This window comes from Equus quagga, chromosome 1 (genome assembly GCF_021613505.1).
Source record: "Equus quagga isolate Etosha38 chromosome 1, UCLA_HA_Equagga_1.0, whole genome shotgun sequence".
NCBI lineage: Eukaryota > Metazoa > Chordata > Mammalia > Perissodactyla > Equidae > Equus > Equus quagga.
In genome coordinates, this window is record NC_060267.1 from 15,427,077 (window position 1) to 15,441,212 (window position 14,136).

Sequence of the window (14,136 nt, forward strand, 5' to 3'; positions counted from 1 at the left end):
GAGACATCTGAAGAAGGATAGCTTCCTGAAGTAGAAAATAAGGCTTGGGGACTCCAATGCCTTTCTTCTCACCCCCAAAATGAAGGGGTGGGCATTGGGAACAATGTGAGAAAGAAATAAAAAGAAGTCTGTCATTTGGCAAAGGCAAGGGGCAGACCAAATACTGGAAGAGAGGAAAGAAAGTAAGAAAATGTTAGAAGACCCAGAAAAAAGCAAACTCAGGAGTAGGCTTACTGTGCGGCCTGGGCTGAAGGTGAGATTAATCTCAAGATTTTGCATTTGGGTTATTTATACCCTAGGGGCTCTGAGAGCTCCAGTGAAAGTGAGTGCCTATCCCTGAAATCATCTCTAATGTGGGATGCAAACCAAAGATCAAATCAAAAGTTGATGGGGGGCCAGCCCAATGGCACAGCGGTTAAGTTCAGTGCACTCCACTTCAGCAGCCTGGGTCTGGTTCCCAGGTGCGGACCTACGCGACTCGTCAGCAGCCATGCTGTGGCAGCAACCCAGATACAAAATAGAGGAAGACTGGCATAGATGTTAGCTCAGGGTGAATCTTCCTCACGCAAAAAGAGGAAGATTGGGGCCAGCCCCATGGCTGAGTGGTTAAATTCATGCACTCCGCTTCAGCAGCCCAGGGTTTTGCTTGTTTGGATCCTAGGTGTGGACATAGCACCACTCGTCAGGCCACGCTGAGGCAGCATCCCACATGCCACAACTAGAAGGACCCACAACTAAAATATACAACTATGTACTGAGGGGATTTGGGGAGAAAAAGCAAAAAAAAAAAAAAATTTGGCAACAGTTGTTAGCTCAGGTGCCAACCTTTAAAAAAAAAAAGAGGAAGATTGGCAACAGATGTTAGCTCAGGGTGAATCTTCCTCAGCAAGAAAAAAAAAAGTCGATAAAATAACATTATCCTCTACTAACAATAACATGGCTTCTATTGGGGCTGGCCAACAGTTGCAGCCAGCTTTGAAAGAGAAAGATGGGGTGCATCTAATAGCAATACCTGATAATGTTATGAATCAGTGAATTCTTCTGGGAAGGGGAACCAAGCTGGTCAAGTGAGTGAACGTGCCTAGCGCCACAAAGCAACCTGATATATGGACGTCTTGCTATATTTAGTTTTTAGTAAGAAGAGAATGGCAGAATCCCAGATCCTCTCATGGACACCAGGGAGTGAAGGCATAAGATAAAAACATTTGAGAACTACCATCTTTAGAGTCTTACACTGATGCACAAAACAGGGGGCACAAACCCAATGCTCTCAGGGTCCAAGCAAGTGCTGTAATTGGGAGAAGTTGCCTAAAGAAAGGCAACAGGAGTTTGAAAGGGTGATGAGAAGACTGGAGAATACAAGACCCATCTATAAGGAATGACTACTACTCAGGGCCATAACTCTGCCTTTAGAAATGTGGGCCCACTGTTGCTGGAGTTTCCAGCTTGAAATCTGAACTTTTATTGAAAATGTCTCATATTTAACGCAGAGAGTGGTCCCTCCAAAAAAAAAAAAGTCTCATAGCCAGACATAGCCATGGGCATCCAATTTTTCAACCTCTGGCAAAGTTCTATGTACCAAAATGTTCACTGCAGCAGTTAAGTGTACAGCAAGACTGGAAAGAATCTAAAATTGTAGCAATAAAAGATTTGTCAGATAAACTGAAGCCATACACACACACACACACACACACACACACACAGCTATGGAATCAACTCCAAGATAGATAATTAAATGAGAAAATGTTAGGTCCGAAAGAGGGCCTGTACTATGCTCCCATTTGATATAAAGTGGGGGTGGGGGGGCAATAGGAACAATGTGAGGCAGAAATAGAAAGGGGGAGACTTGACTATGCACGGAATAGCTCTGGAAGTTTGCAACAGAATCTGTTGTCATGGTTGCCTTTGGGGAGGAAGCTGGGAATCTGAGATGAGAGGAGAACCTTACTTTTCACTGAACATCCTATTAAAAATACTACAGTTTTCTCCAAGTATATGTATTATTTTAGCTTTTAAAAAGTTAGTAAACTTTTGAGAAACAACACTCACACAACCAAGGTGCTCTGCATATGGTTTAGAAATGCCGAGAAGGGGTATGCTCTCCCCTGTTAGGAACAGGGAGGAAGTGGGCAGTGAATTTTCTCCCTAATTTCTTTGTTTCTTTGTGTTTTTCCCCTCCAGCTCCTTCTCATTGTCTCTCCTTATTTCTGTCTTTTTTGTCAATGTCCCATTTCTCTTCACCTCACAGCCTCCCCCATCCCCCCAGTTGCATCCCCCACACCCACATCTTCCTTCTCCTCCTCAAAAAGGAAGAGCTGATGAATAAGTGAAAACAGAGAGTGACTGGAAAAAAAACATTAGAATGGCCCCCAAATCCAGGACACTGGAAAAGCAGGCCTTGGATTTCCTAATAAAATTAGAAGCAAGATCTAAAATATAGGAAGACTTCATTTTTTTCATGTAACTCGCCCCAGGGACAAGTCATGGATGCAATACAGCCAACTAGAAAACACTCGTTCCCTGTTCTTCAAGCCTCACCCTCAATCCCCAAGCCCGGTGAGCTCCTCAGAAATCTCTCTCAAGTCCACTCCTTCTTCTAGCTCCATCTCCCCGACTTTAGCCTCATTTCCTGCCTTCAGGCTCCCGCACTGGGAATCAGGCTCAGGAACTCCTGAACTTTCACGCTATGCCTTTTTACAATTCTGTACCTCTGGAAAACTTCTTCTGCCTGGAATCTATTAGGTTAAGAGCACAGATTCGGGAGCCACACTGCCTGAGCTCGAATCCTAACTCAAGTTTTCTTCATCTACAAAATGGGAATAATTGTACCTATCTCACAGGGTTGCTGGGAAGATGACACAAGTTAGAAATTTACAGTACTCAGTGTCTGGCACATAAAAGCTGGGTGTTTGCTGATACTGTTGACCAACTGGGAAACTCCTCCTTGTCCTGAGGCCCAGCCCAGACCTAGCTCATTTTCCCAGTGGCACTGTCACTCTTTCCTTGGCTCTCCCACTACTTGATCCATGTCTCTAATGTGATCCTTTTTACTCTATTATAATAACCTATTCACATATTCACGTTGGTCTGCTCCATTAGATCCTGCAGGTCATGGAGGGCAGGGACTGTGTTGTTCATCTTTGTAGCTTCAGGACCCAGAACACAGTATTTCCTCAATAATTTCCAGGAAATCAATCTAGCCCCATTAGGATCCCTGTGGTTCCAAAACATGCTACGGAGCTTTATGTCTCTGTACCCAAACACATGCCTTTCCCAGCTCCCCTCTGCCATCCCCTTGGTAAATCCAGTCTTTTATTTTTTTATCTACTTGTACTTTTCACACTCAAGTCCCAAGAAATAGTTGAAATGTCACTTTTCCTATAAAGTCATGTTTGCTCCTTCCCTTCCCAGTTATTTCTAGGTTTACATCCCTCTGGCATTTTATAGCATCTATCTTTATTAGTTCTCTTAGATGTCTTTTCCCTCTACTCTACAGATCTTTAAGAACCTGATGTGTAGTGCCATGCATGGCATATAGTAAACCAGTGGCCCTCAGTTCCAGTTGTGCATCAGAAGTACCCATAAAGGTTCTTAAAAATACTGATTTGTAGGGCCCCATCCTTGAAGAGTCTTATTCAAAAAGATTTGGGGCAAAGCCCTAAATGACTCTCTGATAGCTGATGGGCAGCCAGGGTTGAGAACCTCTGCAGAAGATACAAAAACTTATGCTAAAGACCTATGTCCATTCATTGAAGGAAAGAGAGTAAAGATTCATTCCACTAAACCTGAACCAATTCTGAAGGTTCCTCCCACTTAAGAAACCTAAGGACAGTATGGTATCTTCCTCGCTGATGCTCTGGTTCCTTACTACAAAACTGCTATACTTTAAAGGGCCTGTGGAAGGGCAGCAGAAGTAGTAGAATGTGCTGGGCTCAACTAAGGTAATGGCACAAGTGAACAGAGACGAGGCAAAACAGCTTTATTTGGACTGAGAGTGGGAGAATGAGAGGAGGACCTGAGATGGCATATGAGCTAAAGAGTAGAGATTAGGTTCCAAAATGGCAGAGCTCATCAACCACATGGACCCCACTTTCCAGCAGCTTTGAGGTTAGTACAATCAATAAAGGCCTGCTGGGAAATGTATTTGCCACTAAATCACCCATGTGCGCCACCACTGCAAACAAGGTACAGGAGTTTTATTTTTCCCCCTGTAATTAAATTTCCACAACACCTCCCCAACCACAAGTATTACAAAAGAAAGGGGAAAAAAATCACATTTTACAGATCTTAGACTTGTCTTCAGCTTTTAGTTCAAAGGTCTCATCATCTTCAAAAAATAGTTCTGCTAAACTCATCAAAATAAGCTTAAGCTTCAATAGCTCAAGTTCTATCCAAGTAGTGAGAAGATGGCCTTTGCTAGCCCATTTTCCCTAGCCAGTTAGGACTAACAGCAGATTGAGGCTCAGATTGGCGGGGGGGGGGGGGGGGGGGGGGGGGGGGGGGTGTACATGAGGGCTAATTTCCCCGAGTACAAGATGGCATCTGAAGCTTGATGGGAGAGCAGAACTGGAGAGACTTGAGGGAAGGGTCCAGGCTCTGTGTTCAGTCAGAGTCACTGCTGGAGGAGGAGGAGGAGGAGGAATGCTGCAAGGGGAAAGGGGAAAGGAGATAGCATCAGATCCAAATGACCTTTGACCACTCCACCCCTCCACCCAAGTGCTCGCTTCCTAAGAAGGACAGAGTCTTGAACCACACTGTCCTTTAATCAGCAAAAGCAAGGATTTCCTTCAGCAGTGAGCACACAGGAACGGATTAAACCATCCTAAATCATCCCACAGAATTTAACATACTGCATTTGGAGCAAGTTTCCAACTTTCTTTACCTGAGCCAGTGTCTAGGCAAGGAATAAATTACAGGACAAGCATAGAAGAGTGCTAGGAAGCTGCTGCTACCTTATAAATGTTTATTGATTAGCTGAACGGAAAGTTCCTAGTGGCTCTGAATCTAAGAAAAGTGAGTAGAATCAGCACCTGTGTCTGCGTCTATCTCTTACTTTTTTCTATGCCCCAACTGGAAGAAATGAGGAAGGTAGGAGAGAAGGCTGGGAGGATCCTAGTCAAGGTTCTTTACATGCACACTGCCGTCAACAACTGTCATTAAAAACATTTTTGAGTCTCTCCAGGGTAATTTCTCTCCCATTCAATCTTTCCTTCTCAGACTTCTACCAAAGATCCAGAACCAGGAACTAGCACCCAAAGCTGTAAGGCAAATAAATACTAGGCAGTAAAATACAAATTAAGGCCGCCTCAAGATCCAGGTTGGTTCAATCCTTCCAGAGTTGTCCTGGGAGCTAATGTCACCCTTGCTAATTAACACTCCTCTAGAATGAAGATACTTAGCCTTGGGGATGAGAATGAAACTCAGGTTTTGTTTGAGGCTGAGAGTCACTGACTACTCCTGTCCTCAGTTTCCCTGCTGGGTAGTAGGACAAAAGACCCATGTAATTAAAACAACACCCTGAGAACAACGAAGGAGAGAAAGGAACTCTAGGAACTAGGGCCAGATTATTATCTGTTAAGCATTATACAAGCCTTCAGTTTGTCAATGGACTGACCCTATTAATTGACATTTTGACCACCTGAGTGGGAGTGTCCAAACTTGCTTAAACATGCATCTGGGGGTGCCAGAGCAAAAGTTCTGGGAGAGAGAGAAAGGCAGGCGAGCAAGAAGGGCTTTTGATTCTGAAATTCATTCTGTGGCTCAGCCTAGCCCCTCGGGCAGGGAAGGCCCAATTAGCCTCACATTTCTTTTCAAGATTATCAGATTCTTCCTAGTGGGAATCTTTACAAAGAGGAAGAACCATCTACACAATCGCCTCCCCCTGTCCTCAGACTGCGAATCCCCCTTGCCCACCCCCTGCCTGCCTAGTCCTTTGGAGGGGGCACTCCTTTCTAGCCGGGTTCCAGAGGGCACTGACCTTGCCATGCTTGTGGTGTTTGTGCGCCTTTTTATGAGCTTTCTTCATTTTCTTCCGCATCTTCTTGTCCATCACCATTCCTGGTCCTACCAGGCCAGGAGCCAAGGGATTCACAGGAGGCATGCCAGGGGCAGGCGGTGGGCATGGCGGGGGGTAGGGACCTGAGGGTGGGCATCCTGGATACCCTGGCGGTGGCACAGGATGAGCAGGCCCACATGGGGGGAAAGCTGGATTCCCGGGGAGAGGTCCTGGGGGGGGGGGGCCTGGAGGAAAGGCAGGATTGATAGGGGGTGGATGGCCAGGATTGGGACCTCCGATGTGAGGGGGATATGGACTTGGCCCTGGATGCCCTGGTGGAAGAAGCAAAGAACAAAATAAGATTAGAACTGCCCAGAGCCTCTGACAACAAACAACAATAACAAAAAAGGGGGTTCCGCTTCTCACTCAACGCGTCCTTAAAGGGAAGTGGAACAGTGAGGAAGGAGAAAGGAGGGTAAGGAAGACAAGCCTGCGTAGGAGAGAGAAAAGGTAAGGTCTCTGGCAGGGATGGTGAGGGAAGGAGACCGTGAGCTCTAAGGAAAGACAGGAGCACTGGTCAGATATGGTCAAAGGACTTTGCTTTTGCGGGTGAGGCTGGAGAAGTCGAGGAAAAACCGACACAAACTTCCTGTTCTGGAGCCCATCTGAAAAAGGGTTGGGGTGGGAGAAAAGACCCCAAACACTTACCAGCATTGGGATTCCACATGTTCAGGTGTTTCTTCTAGGCTGAGGAGAAAGAAATGAAGGCCAAAAGCTGACAGCCCAGAGGTGGGAAGGGGATTTAGAGACCGCGCCCCAAGGCCTCCGCCCCACCGTCGCTCTCAGAGAACTACCACGACATCCACAGGAGGAACCTTTCTTTTCACCCGCTCCCTCGCCCTCAATACCTATTTTATTGCTAGTTCCCTGTCCACAGGAATCCAGCCCCCGGGGTCCGCCGCCTGCCACTACCTCTGGCCGCAGCTGGAGGTCTCTAGCTCCTCCGGAGAGGGGCCGAGTCCGTGAACCTCGCTGGCCCCCTCCCTCATCTCCCTTTCCGTGACTCAGTCCGGAAGACTTTAACCAGCCACGGGCTAAAGAGGATCTTAAACAACTTTACCGCCCCCGGGGAGGAGGACGAGGGGCAGGACCCCAACCCCAGGCTAAGAGAAGGACCCACCTCCAGGCGAAACCGGGAAGGAAGCTCGGGAAAGATCCCCTCAGACACTTACATACGTAGACACACCCCCTTCCCCCGTAAAAAGGGCAAATAGAGACTATAGCTCCCAGCTGCGAAGGGACCCCTGACACAGAAATGACGAAATTGGGGAATCCAGAACCCCCGTCACCTTTACACCTTCAGCGCTTGACTCGTCCTTCCCAGTCTCCGCTCTCACTTCCTGGTCACCCCTACCCCAAGGCTTGGGCTCCCGCCTCTGCTACCTCCTAGTTGGTAATCATGTGGTCACTTGGCGTTATGATTGGAGAACACACTCGTCAATCACTCTAGCCCCCACTCGGCTAGGAGGCAGGGGTTGCAGTAGGGGCGGAGCGGAGCTCTTTAGGGCGAGGCTGGTGCGCAGGGGCAGGCGGGCCGGAAATCCCTGGGGCGGGGCTAGGACAGGTGGGCTGGGAGAGGGCGGAGCCAGTTTCTGGGCAAAGTTTCTGGGCAAAGTCTCCGAGCTGCGGACGAGAAACCCATCCGCTGCACTCGGAGCTCTTAGTCCATTGCGTGCGAACTTTGGAATGGTAATACACCGTGATAACTGTTGTAACACAGGTACATACAGAGCGCTTAGGGAAGGGCGGGGAGCTGCTGAGACTCAGCTCCACGCCTTGATATTGCCGCCTCTCTCCTAGCCCCCGGAGGAAGTAAAGAAACTTTCTTAGGGCGAGTTCTGCAGAGATTTCCCAATCTCCCCCAGGATTCTCTGTCTTAATTGCACAGCTCAGCCATCTGTCGAATTGCATAAACCAGAAACCAAAGAGGTCGTCCTCCATGGCTCTCTCCTTCACCTTTCCCCCTTTTCCTCCAACGCTACGAAGTGCCTGTTTTGTCCCCAAATAAATCTGGAATCCCTCCACTTCTCTCCATCTTCCCAGCTCCCAACCCGCCATCATCTCTCGACTAGGTTGCTTCACTGGCCTCTTTTTTTTAACAACACAACAAGCTTGACTTAATGAATATAGGTAGAATCATGCGCCCAAAACTTAAAAAATATTCATTCTTCTTAGAATATTTATAAAAATTGGTCTCAACCAATAGAATTCAAATTTCAAAGAATTGTATAATACAGCTCATATTCTCTGACCACAATGTAAACTATAAATACAAACATACATCTGGAAATGAAAAAAAAAAGTCTTTCAAATAACTACAGGTCAAAGAATAAACCATGATGAAATTAAATACTTTGAACTAAGCTAAGATGAAAAAACTACATCCCAAATTTGCGGGATACAGTAAATATGAAGATAAATTTTAAACTGTTTGTTATCTTGAACTAAAGACTTTGATAGATTTTTTTAAATACTTTTTATTTTGAAATAATTTTAGACTCACAAGAAGTTGCAAAAATGGTAGAATTCCCATGTACCCTTTACCTAGCTTCTTCCAAGGATAATATCTTACATAACCATAGTGTGTTTTGATTTTTTTTAAGATTTTTTATTTTTCCTTTTTCTCCCCAAACCCCCCCCCCCCCCCCGGTATATAGTTGTATATTTTTAGTTGTGGGTTCTTCTAGTTGTGGCATGTGGGACAGCACCTCAACATGGCCTGACCAGTGGTGCCACGCCTGTGCCCAGGATCCAAACCCACGACACCCTGGCTGTGGAAGCAGAGCATGCGAACTCAACCACTCGGCCATGGGGCCAACCCCATTAATTAATTAATTTTTTTTTTTTTGGAAGATTAGCCCTGAGCTAACATCTGCTGCCAATCCTCCTGTTTTTGCTGAGCAAGACTGGCCCTGAGCTAACATCCATGCCCATCTTCCTCTACTTTATATATGGGATGGCTGCCACAGCATGGCTTGACAAGCAGTGTGTAGATCAGCACCCGGGATCCGAACCAGCGAACCCTGGCCAACAAAGTAGAATGTGCGAGCTTGACTGCTGCAGCACTGGGCTGGCCCCTCCCTCACACTCTCGTTCTTCTTCTATGCAGCCTTCCTCAACCCACATAACCCCTTTATTTAATTTCTTATATATACTGCCACAGTTTCTTCATTGCAATCAAGCAAATACTGATATAAATTTATACCCCATCTTTTAAATATAAAAACAGCAAATGATGCAGAATTTAATTTGCAACATTTTCCCCCACTTAATATATCTTGGAGCTATTTCCAGATCAGTACACAGAGTGTGTCCTCAGTCTTTTTCACAATTGCATTTTATTCTTTTGTATAATGTACATACCAGAATCAATTTTTTTAATGTCATCTATTTTGTTTTTTAGTGTATCTTTTTTTAATGTTTTTTCGTGTGTGTGTGTGTGTGTGTGTGTGTGTGTGTGAGGAAGATTCACCCTGAGCTAACGTCTGTTGCCAATCCTCCTCTTTTTTTTGCTTGAGGAAGATTAGGCCTGAGCTAAAATCTGCATCAATCTTCCTCTACTCTGCACGTGGGATGCCTCAACAGCATGGCCAATGAGTGGAGTAGGTCTGTGCCCAGGATCCAAACCCACGAACCCAGAATACCAAAGCAGAGCACGAGGAACTCCAAGCACTTGGCCATAGGGCTGGGCCCCAGAATCAATTTAACCAGTTAACAGATATGCGTGTTATTTTCAGTCTTCTGCTATTAAAAACAGTGTCACAGGGGCTGGCCCTGTGGCATAGTGGTTAGGTTTGGCACACTCCCTTCAGTTTGGATCCTGGGCATGGACCTACACCACTCATCAGCCATGCTGTGGAAGCGACCCACATACAAAATAGAGGAAGATTGGCACAGATGTTAGCTCAGGGAAAATCTTCCTCAACAAACAAACAAAAACCAGTGTTCCAATAAATAACGTTATATATATGTCATTTTACATATTTTTACTTTTTATAGATATTGATGAACTACCCTCCATAGAGGTTATATTTATTTACATTCTCACCAGCAATGTATGTGTCTATTTCCCCCAACTCATCCAACAAAAAAATACTCAAAATCTTATTATGTACTGTAGTGTCTGCAGCAGTCTGGCCCTGCTCCTTCTCTGGTTTCTTCTCACAGTGCTCACCCCTGGCTTTCTGCCCTCCAGCCCCAAGGCTTCTTTCATCCCTCCAGATCTTGGTTACTTCTGCAGGAGGGCCTTTGCACTTACTGCCCCTTCAGCCTAGAATGCTCTCCCCATCTCTCTCTACTTCGCCTAATTAATTCCTGCTCATTTATCAGCTCTCAGCTATAGGATCACCTCTTCAGGGAAGGCTACTTGACACCCTAGTAAGGCGAGGTTCTTTTGTTGTAGTGTCTGGTAATTATACATGAATCGGTGATTACTTCATTGACGTCAGCTTCCTACATTATGCTGTAAGCTTCTTGAAACCAGGGACTGTGTTCCTCAACACTTAATGCTTCACACAGTGCCATGTATGTAGGAGAGTATCAGTGAATAAACTGTTAAATGAGTAATTACGTGAATGAATGAATGAATGAACAAGTAGACAAAGAGGAATAGAGCATGGTGGCTCTGGAGTTGGTCAGACAGACCTGGATTCACATCCTGACTTTGCCATTTATTGTGTGACCTTGAATAGTTATTTAACCTCTTGGACCATCAATTCCCTCATCCGTAAAACAGTGGCGCTGGTACCTACCTCATAGGGTGGTTGTGATGAGATAATCATGTATCTGCCACATAATAAGCACTTATTATATGATAGTATTACTATTATTGCTCTTATTAATATTAAGAACTATACTATTAGACCAGCTTAATTTTTTTTTTCTTTTGAGGAAGATAGCCCTGAGCTAACATCTGCTACCAATCCTCCTCTTTTTTGCTGAGGAAGACTGGCCCTGAGCCAACATCCATGCCCATCTTCCTCCACTTTACATGTGGGACACCTGCCAGAGCATGGCTTGCCAAGTGGTGCTGTGTCTACACCCGGGATCCGAACCGGTGAACCCCGGGCTGCCAAAGCAGAACATGTGACCTTAACCACTGGACCACTGGGCTGGCCCCTGGGTATTTTTTTAAGGTAGAACTTAGCAGATTTGGGCCGGATGTGGAGTGTGAAAGAAATAGAGAAATCAAGGGTGAACCCAAGGATAGTGAGCAACTGGGAAATAACGGTACCATTTACTGAAATAAAGAAGATGGGGAATGATCACATTTGGACCAGTGAAGTTAAGGATTCCTATCAGATATCCAAGTGGAGATGTGGAGAAGGCAGTTGGATTTGGCAATCTGGAGCTCAGGGAGAGGTCTGGTCTAAAGAGAAAAAAATCGAGAGTTATCAAGGTATGTAAAGCCAAGGAAATAGATGAGGTCAGCTAGGGGGCAAGTGTGGCAAGAGTAGAAAAGAGGGCCCAGCACTTGGCCTCAGGCCTGCCAAGGTTTATTGGCAAATTGGAAAGAGAAGAGGAGCTGGCAAAGAATACAGAGTGAGTGGCCAGTGAGGTAGGGGGAAAATCAGAAGCGAGTACAAAGAAAGGATTTGAGGAGGAAGCTATCCAATGTGTCAAATGCTGCCGATAAATTATGCAGAATGCAGACTGAGAGTTGGCCATTGGATTTTGCAAAGATAGTGAACTTTTTCAGAGCAGTCTCAATTACATGGTAAAGATAAAATTTTGCCTGAAACAAACAGAAGAGAGAATGAGAAGTGAGAAAGTGGAGACAGTAAATAAAAGCAATTCTTCCAAGGAGTCTTGGTAAATAAGGAAGCGAAAGAATGGAGTAGTAATCATAAGAGACCAGACAGTCTAGGAAGGGCTTTGTAAGATGGGAGAGTTTAAAGCCTGTTGTGAACTGATGAGAATAATCCAGTAGAGAGAAAAACTGCTGTTGCTGGAGAAATAAGGGATAGATGAAGGAGCAAAGTTCCTCAGTGACCAAGAAGAGGCGTTCCAGTCTGTGGGTGGAGGCACTGACCTTAGGACAGTAGCAGTATAGTGCTAGAGAAAATGAGCTCTGGAGCCAGACTACTTGCTTTGTGACCCTGGACAAGGTAGTTAAAAAGAAACTTCCGTGCCTCCATTTCCCCACCTGCAAAAGAAGGGATAATAATCACACCTAATTCATAGTGAGGATTAAATGACTTAAACACGTGAAGGGCTCAGAACAATGCTGGGCATATAGAGAGCCCTATATATGGGTTATTATTGTTATTGTAATAGGAGAGAAAGCAGAGTCTACAGGTCCAGATGCAAAAGCATTGGTAGATTTAATGGTGGGAAGATGTGACCATTCTTTGCTGATTGTTCCCATTTTTTTTTCCCTTCGGAGAAATAACAAGCAAAGCTATCAGCTGAGAGTGAGGTGGGGGAATAAGATTAGAAATAGTCATGTCAGAAAGTGGGCAAGTGAACTGACCAGGGAGCTGCAGTAGGATTTTTCTTTGAGGAGGAGGATTAGCCCTGAGCTAACATCTGCTGCCAATCCTCCTCTTTTTGCTGAGGAAGACTGGCCCTCAGCTGACATCCATGCCCATCTTCCTCTACTTTATATGTGGGACACCTACCACAGCATGGCTTGTCAAGCAGTGCCATGTGCACACACGGGATCCAAACTGGTGAACCCCGGGCCACCAAAGTGGAACGTGCACACTTAACTGCTGCGCCACCAGGCTGGCCCCTGCAGTAGGATTACTGTGCATTGCAGTGGGATTACAGAGGGCCCATTTGAAGTTTGTGGGCCATATATGTAGAAGGAGACCAGTCAGCACAGGTGGCGGTTTCCTCTAGTTAAATTCCAACACATGGGACAACTGTGGAATAGAAGAACTGGATTTAACTTGGGCTAGGATTTGCCTGGAAAGTATAAGAGAAAGGTAAAGAGGGGCAAGACTGTTGAGAGTGTATGCACGGTAGTGACTGTGGTGATAGACCATGGAAAATAAACTGAGCAAGGAGAGAAAGACATAGGGGCGTGATGGAGAGTGAAAAAATGGCGGGGTCAATGGATTAGATGTCTCAGTGGAGGCTCCCTGGAGTAAGTGAGCTGAAAAGGTAAGAGTTGGTATCCAGAAAGTGGAATACTTGAAACAGATCTTGGTGACTTAGGTAGTGGAGGAAAATCCTGTTGAAAGTAAAAAGGTCATCAAAGGATTAGATTATCTACCTAGTGACTGAAGACACCAAGAATGATGACAAAAGGAGTGAAAGAAAGAAAAAGACTTTGAGCCAGATGCTAGTCTTTAACAAATACAGAGGAGTGACCAGGAGGTCTGTAAGTGATCACAATGAGGCGAGATAGCAAGTGCCATGGTCTGATGGCATGTATTTTAGAGAAGCTTGGGTTTTGGAAGGACGGAGATGGAGAAATGGTCTGGAAGTAGTAACAGACAGAAAGGAAAATATCTACCTCTTCTCCAGGGTGTGTGAAAGAAAAAACAGCTACCACTTCAGGAAAAGCAAGGTTCGTTTTAATGGGTGGGCGAAGGTGAAGCAGACATTCAGAGAAGAGGCTGAAGATACAGAAGATTTTGTAGATATTTCCCTAGAACTGAAGCAGGCACTATAGAAATGCAAAGCAGCATGAGACACCTGTCCCTTGCTCTCTAAGGACTTTAGGTAGGTGAAGACATAAAACTATGGCACAGGACCAAATGTGTGTCACTGTACGAGCTCTTCATCCTTTTCCTAGCAGGTCTGTTGGTCAAGAAGCGTTTATTGAAAATACCTTAGCACGTCAAAAGTGAATGGCACTCTCCTTGAACAGATGACAAAACCCAGGTTCAGAAAGGAGAAGCGGCTTTTTGCAGGTTCCACCCTAGTTAATGACAGGTCCGGGTCAGGCACCCAGGACTCTATCCAGTCCACCAGGCTGTACGCAGAGGCCTGAACTGGGTGCTATAAAGGAACTACAAGGAAAATAAACGATGTTTCTCCACATCCTTCACACTTTCAGTTATAGTCTAGTGAGAATATACTGCTCATTAATGAAATAACCAGCAAACAACATGTCAATAAGCACAAAATAT

At 45.4% G+C, this 14,136-nt stretch overlaps 1 protein-coding gene across 5 annotated transcripts; it reads right to left on the minus strand.

The window, feature by feature from the left end:
* Positions 1-3,963: 3,963 nt before the first annotated feature.
* Positions 3,964-7,448, minus strand: PRR13 (proline rich 13). 5 transcript variants are annotated; one of them, XM_046647835.1, is made up of 4 exons: positions 7,345-7,448; positions 6,704-6,742; positions 5,978-6,327; positions 3,964-4,644 (listed from the first exon to the last, which is right to left on the minus strand). In XM_046647835.1, the coding sequence occupies exons 2-4, from the start codon at positions 6,720-6,722 to the stop codon at positions 4,603-4,605; spliced, it is 411 nt and encodes a 136-aa protein (XP_046503791.1). In that variant the 5' UTR covers positions 6,723-6,742; positions 7,345-7,448; the 3' UTR covers positions 3,964-4,602. The 5 variants fall into 5 exon arrangements, with proteins under 5 accessions (XP_046503791.1, XP_046503815.1, XP_046503822.1 ...); XM_046647859.1 differs by having other exon boundaries at positions 6,704-6,770; positions 7,345-7,402; XM_046647866.1 differs by having other exon boundaries at positions 7,353-7,393.
* Between the last annotated feature and the right edge of the window lie 6,688 nt (positions 7,449-14,136).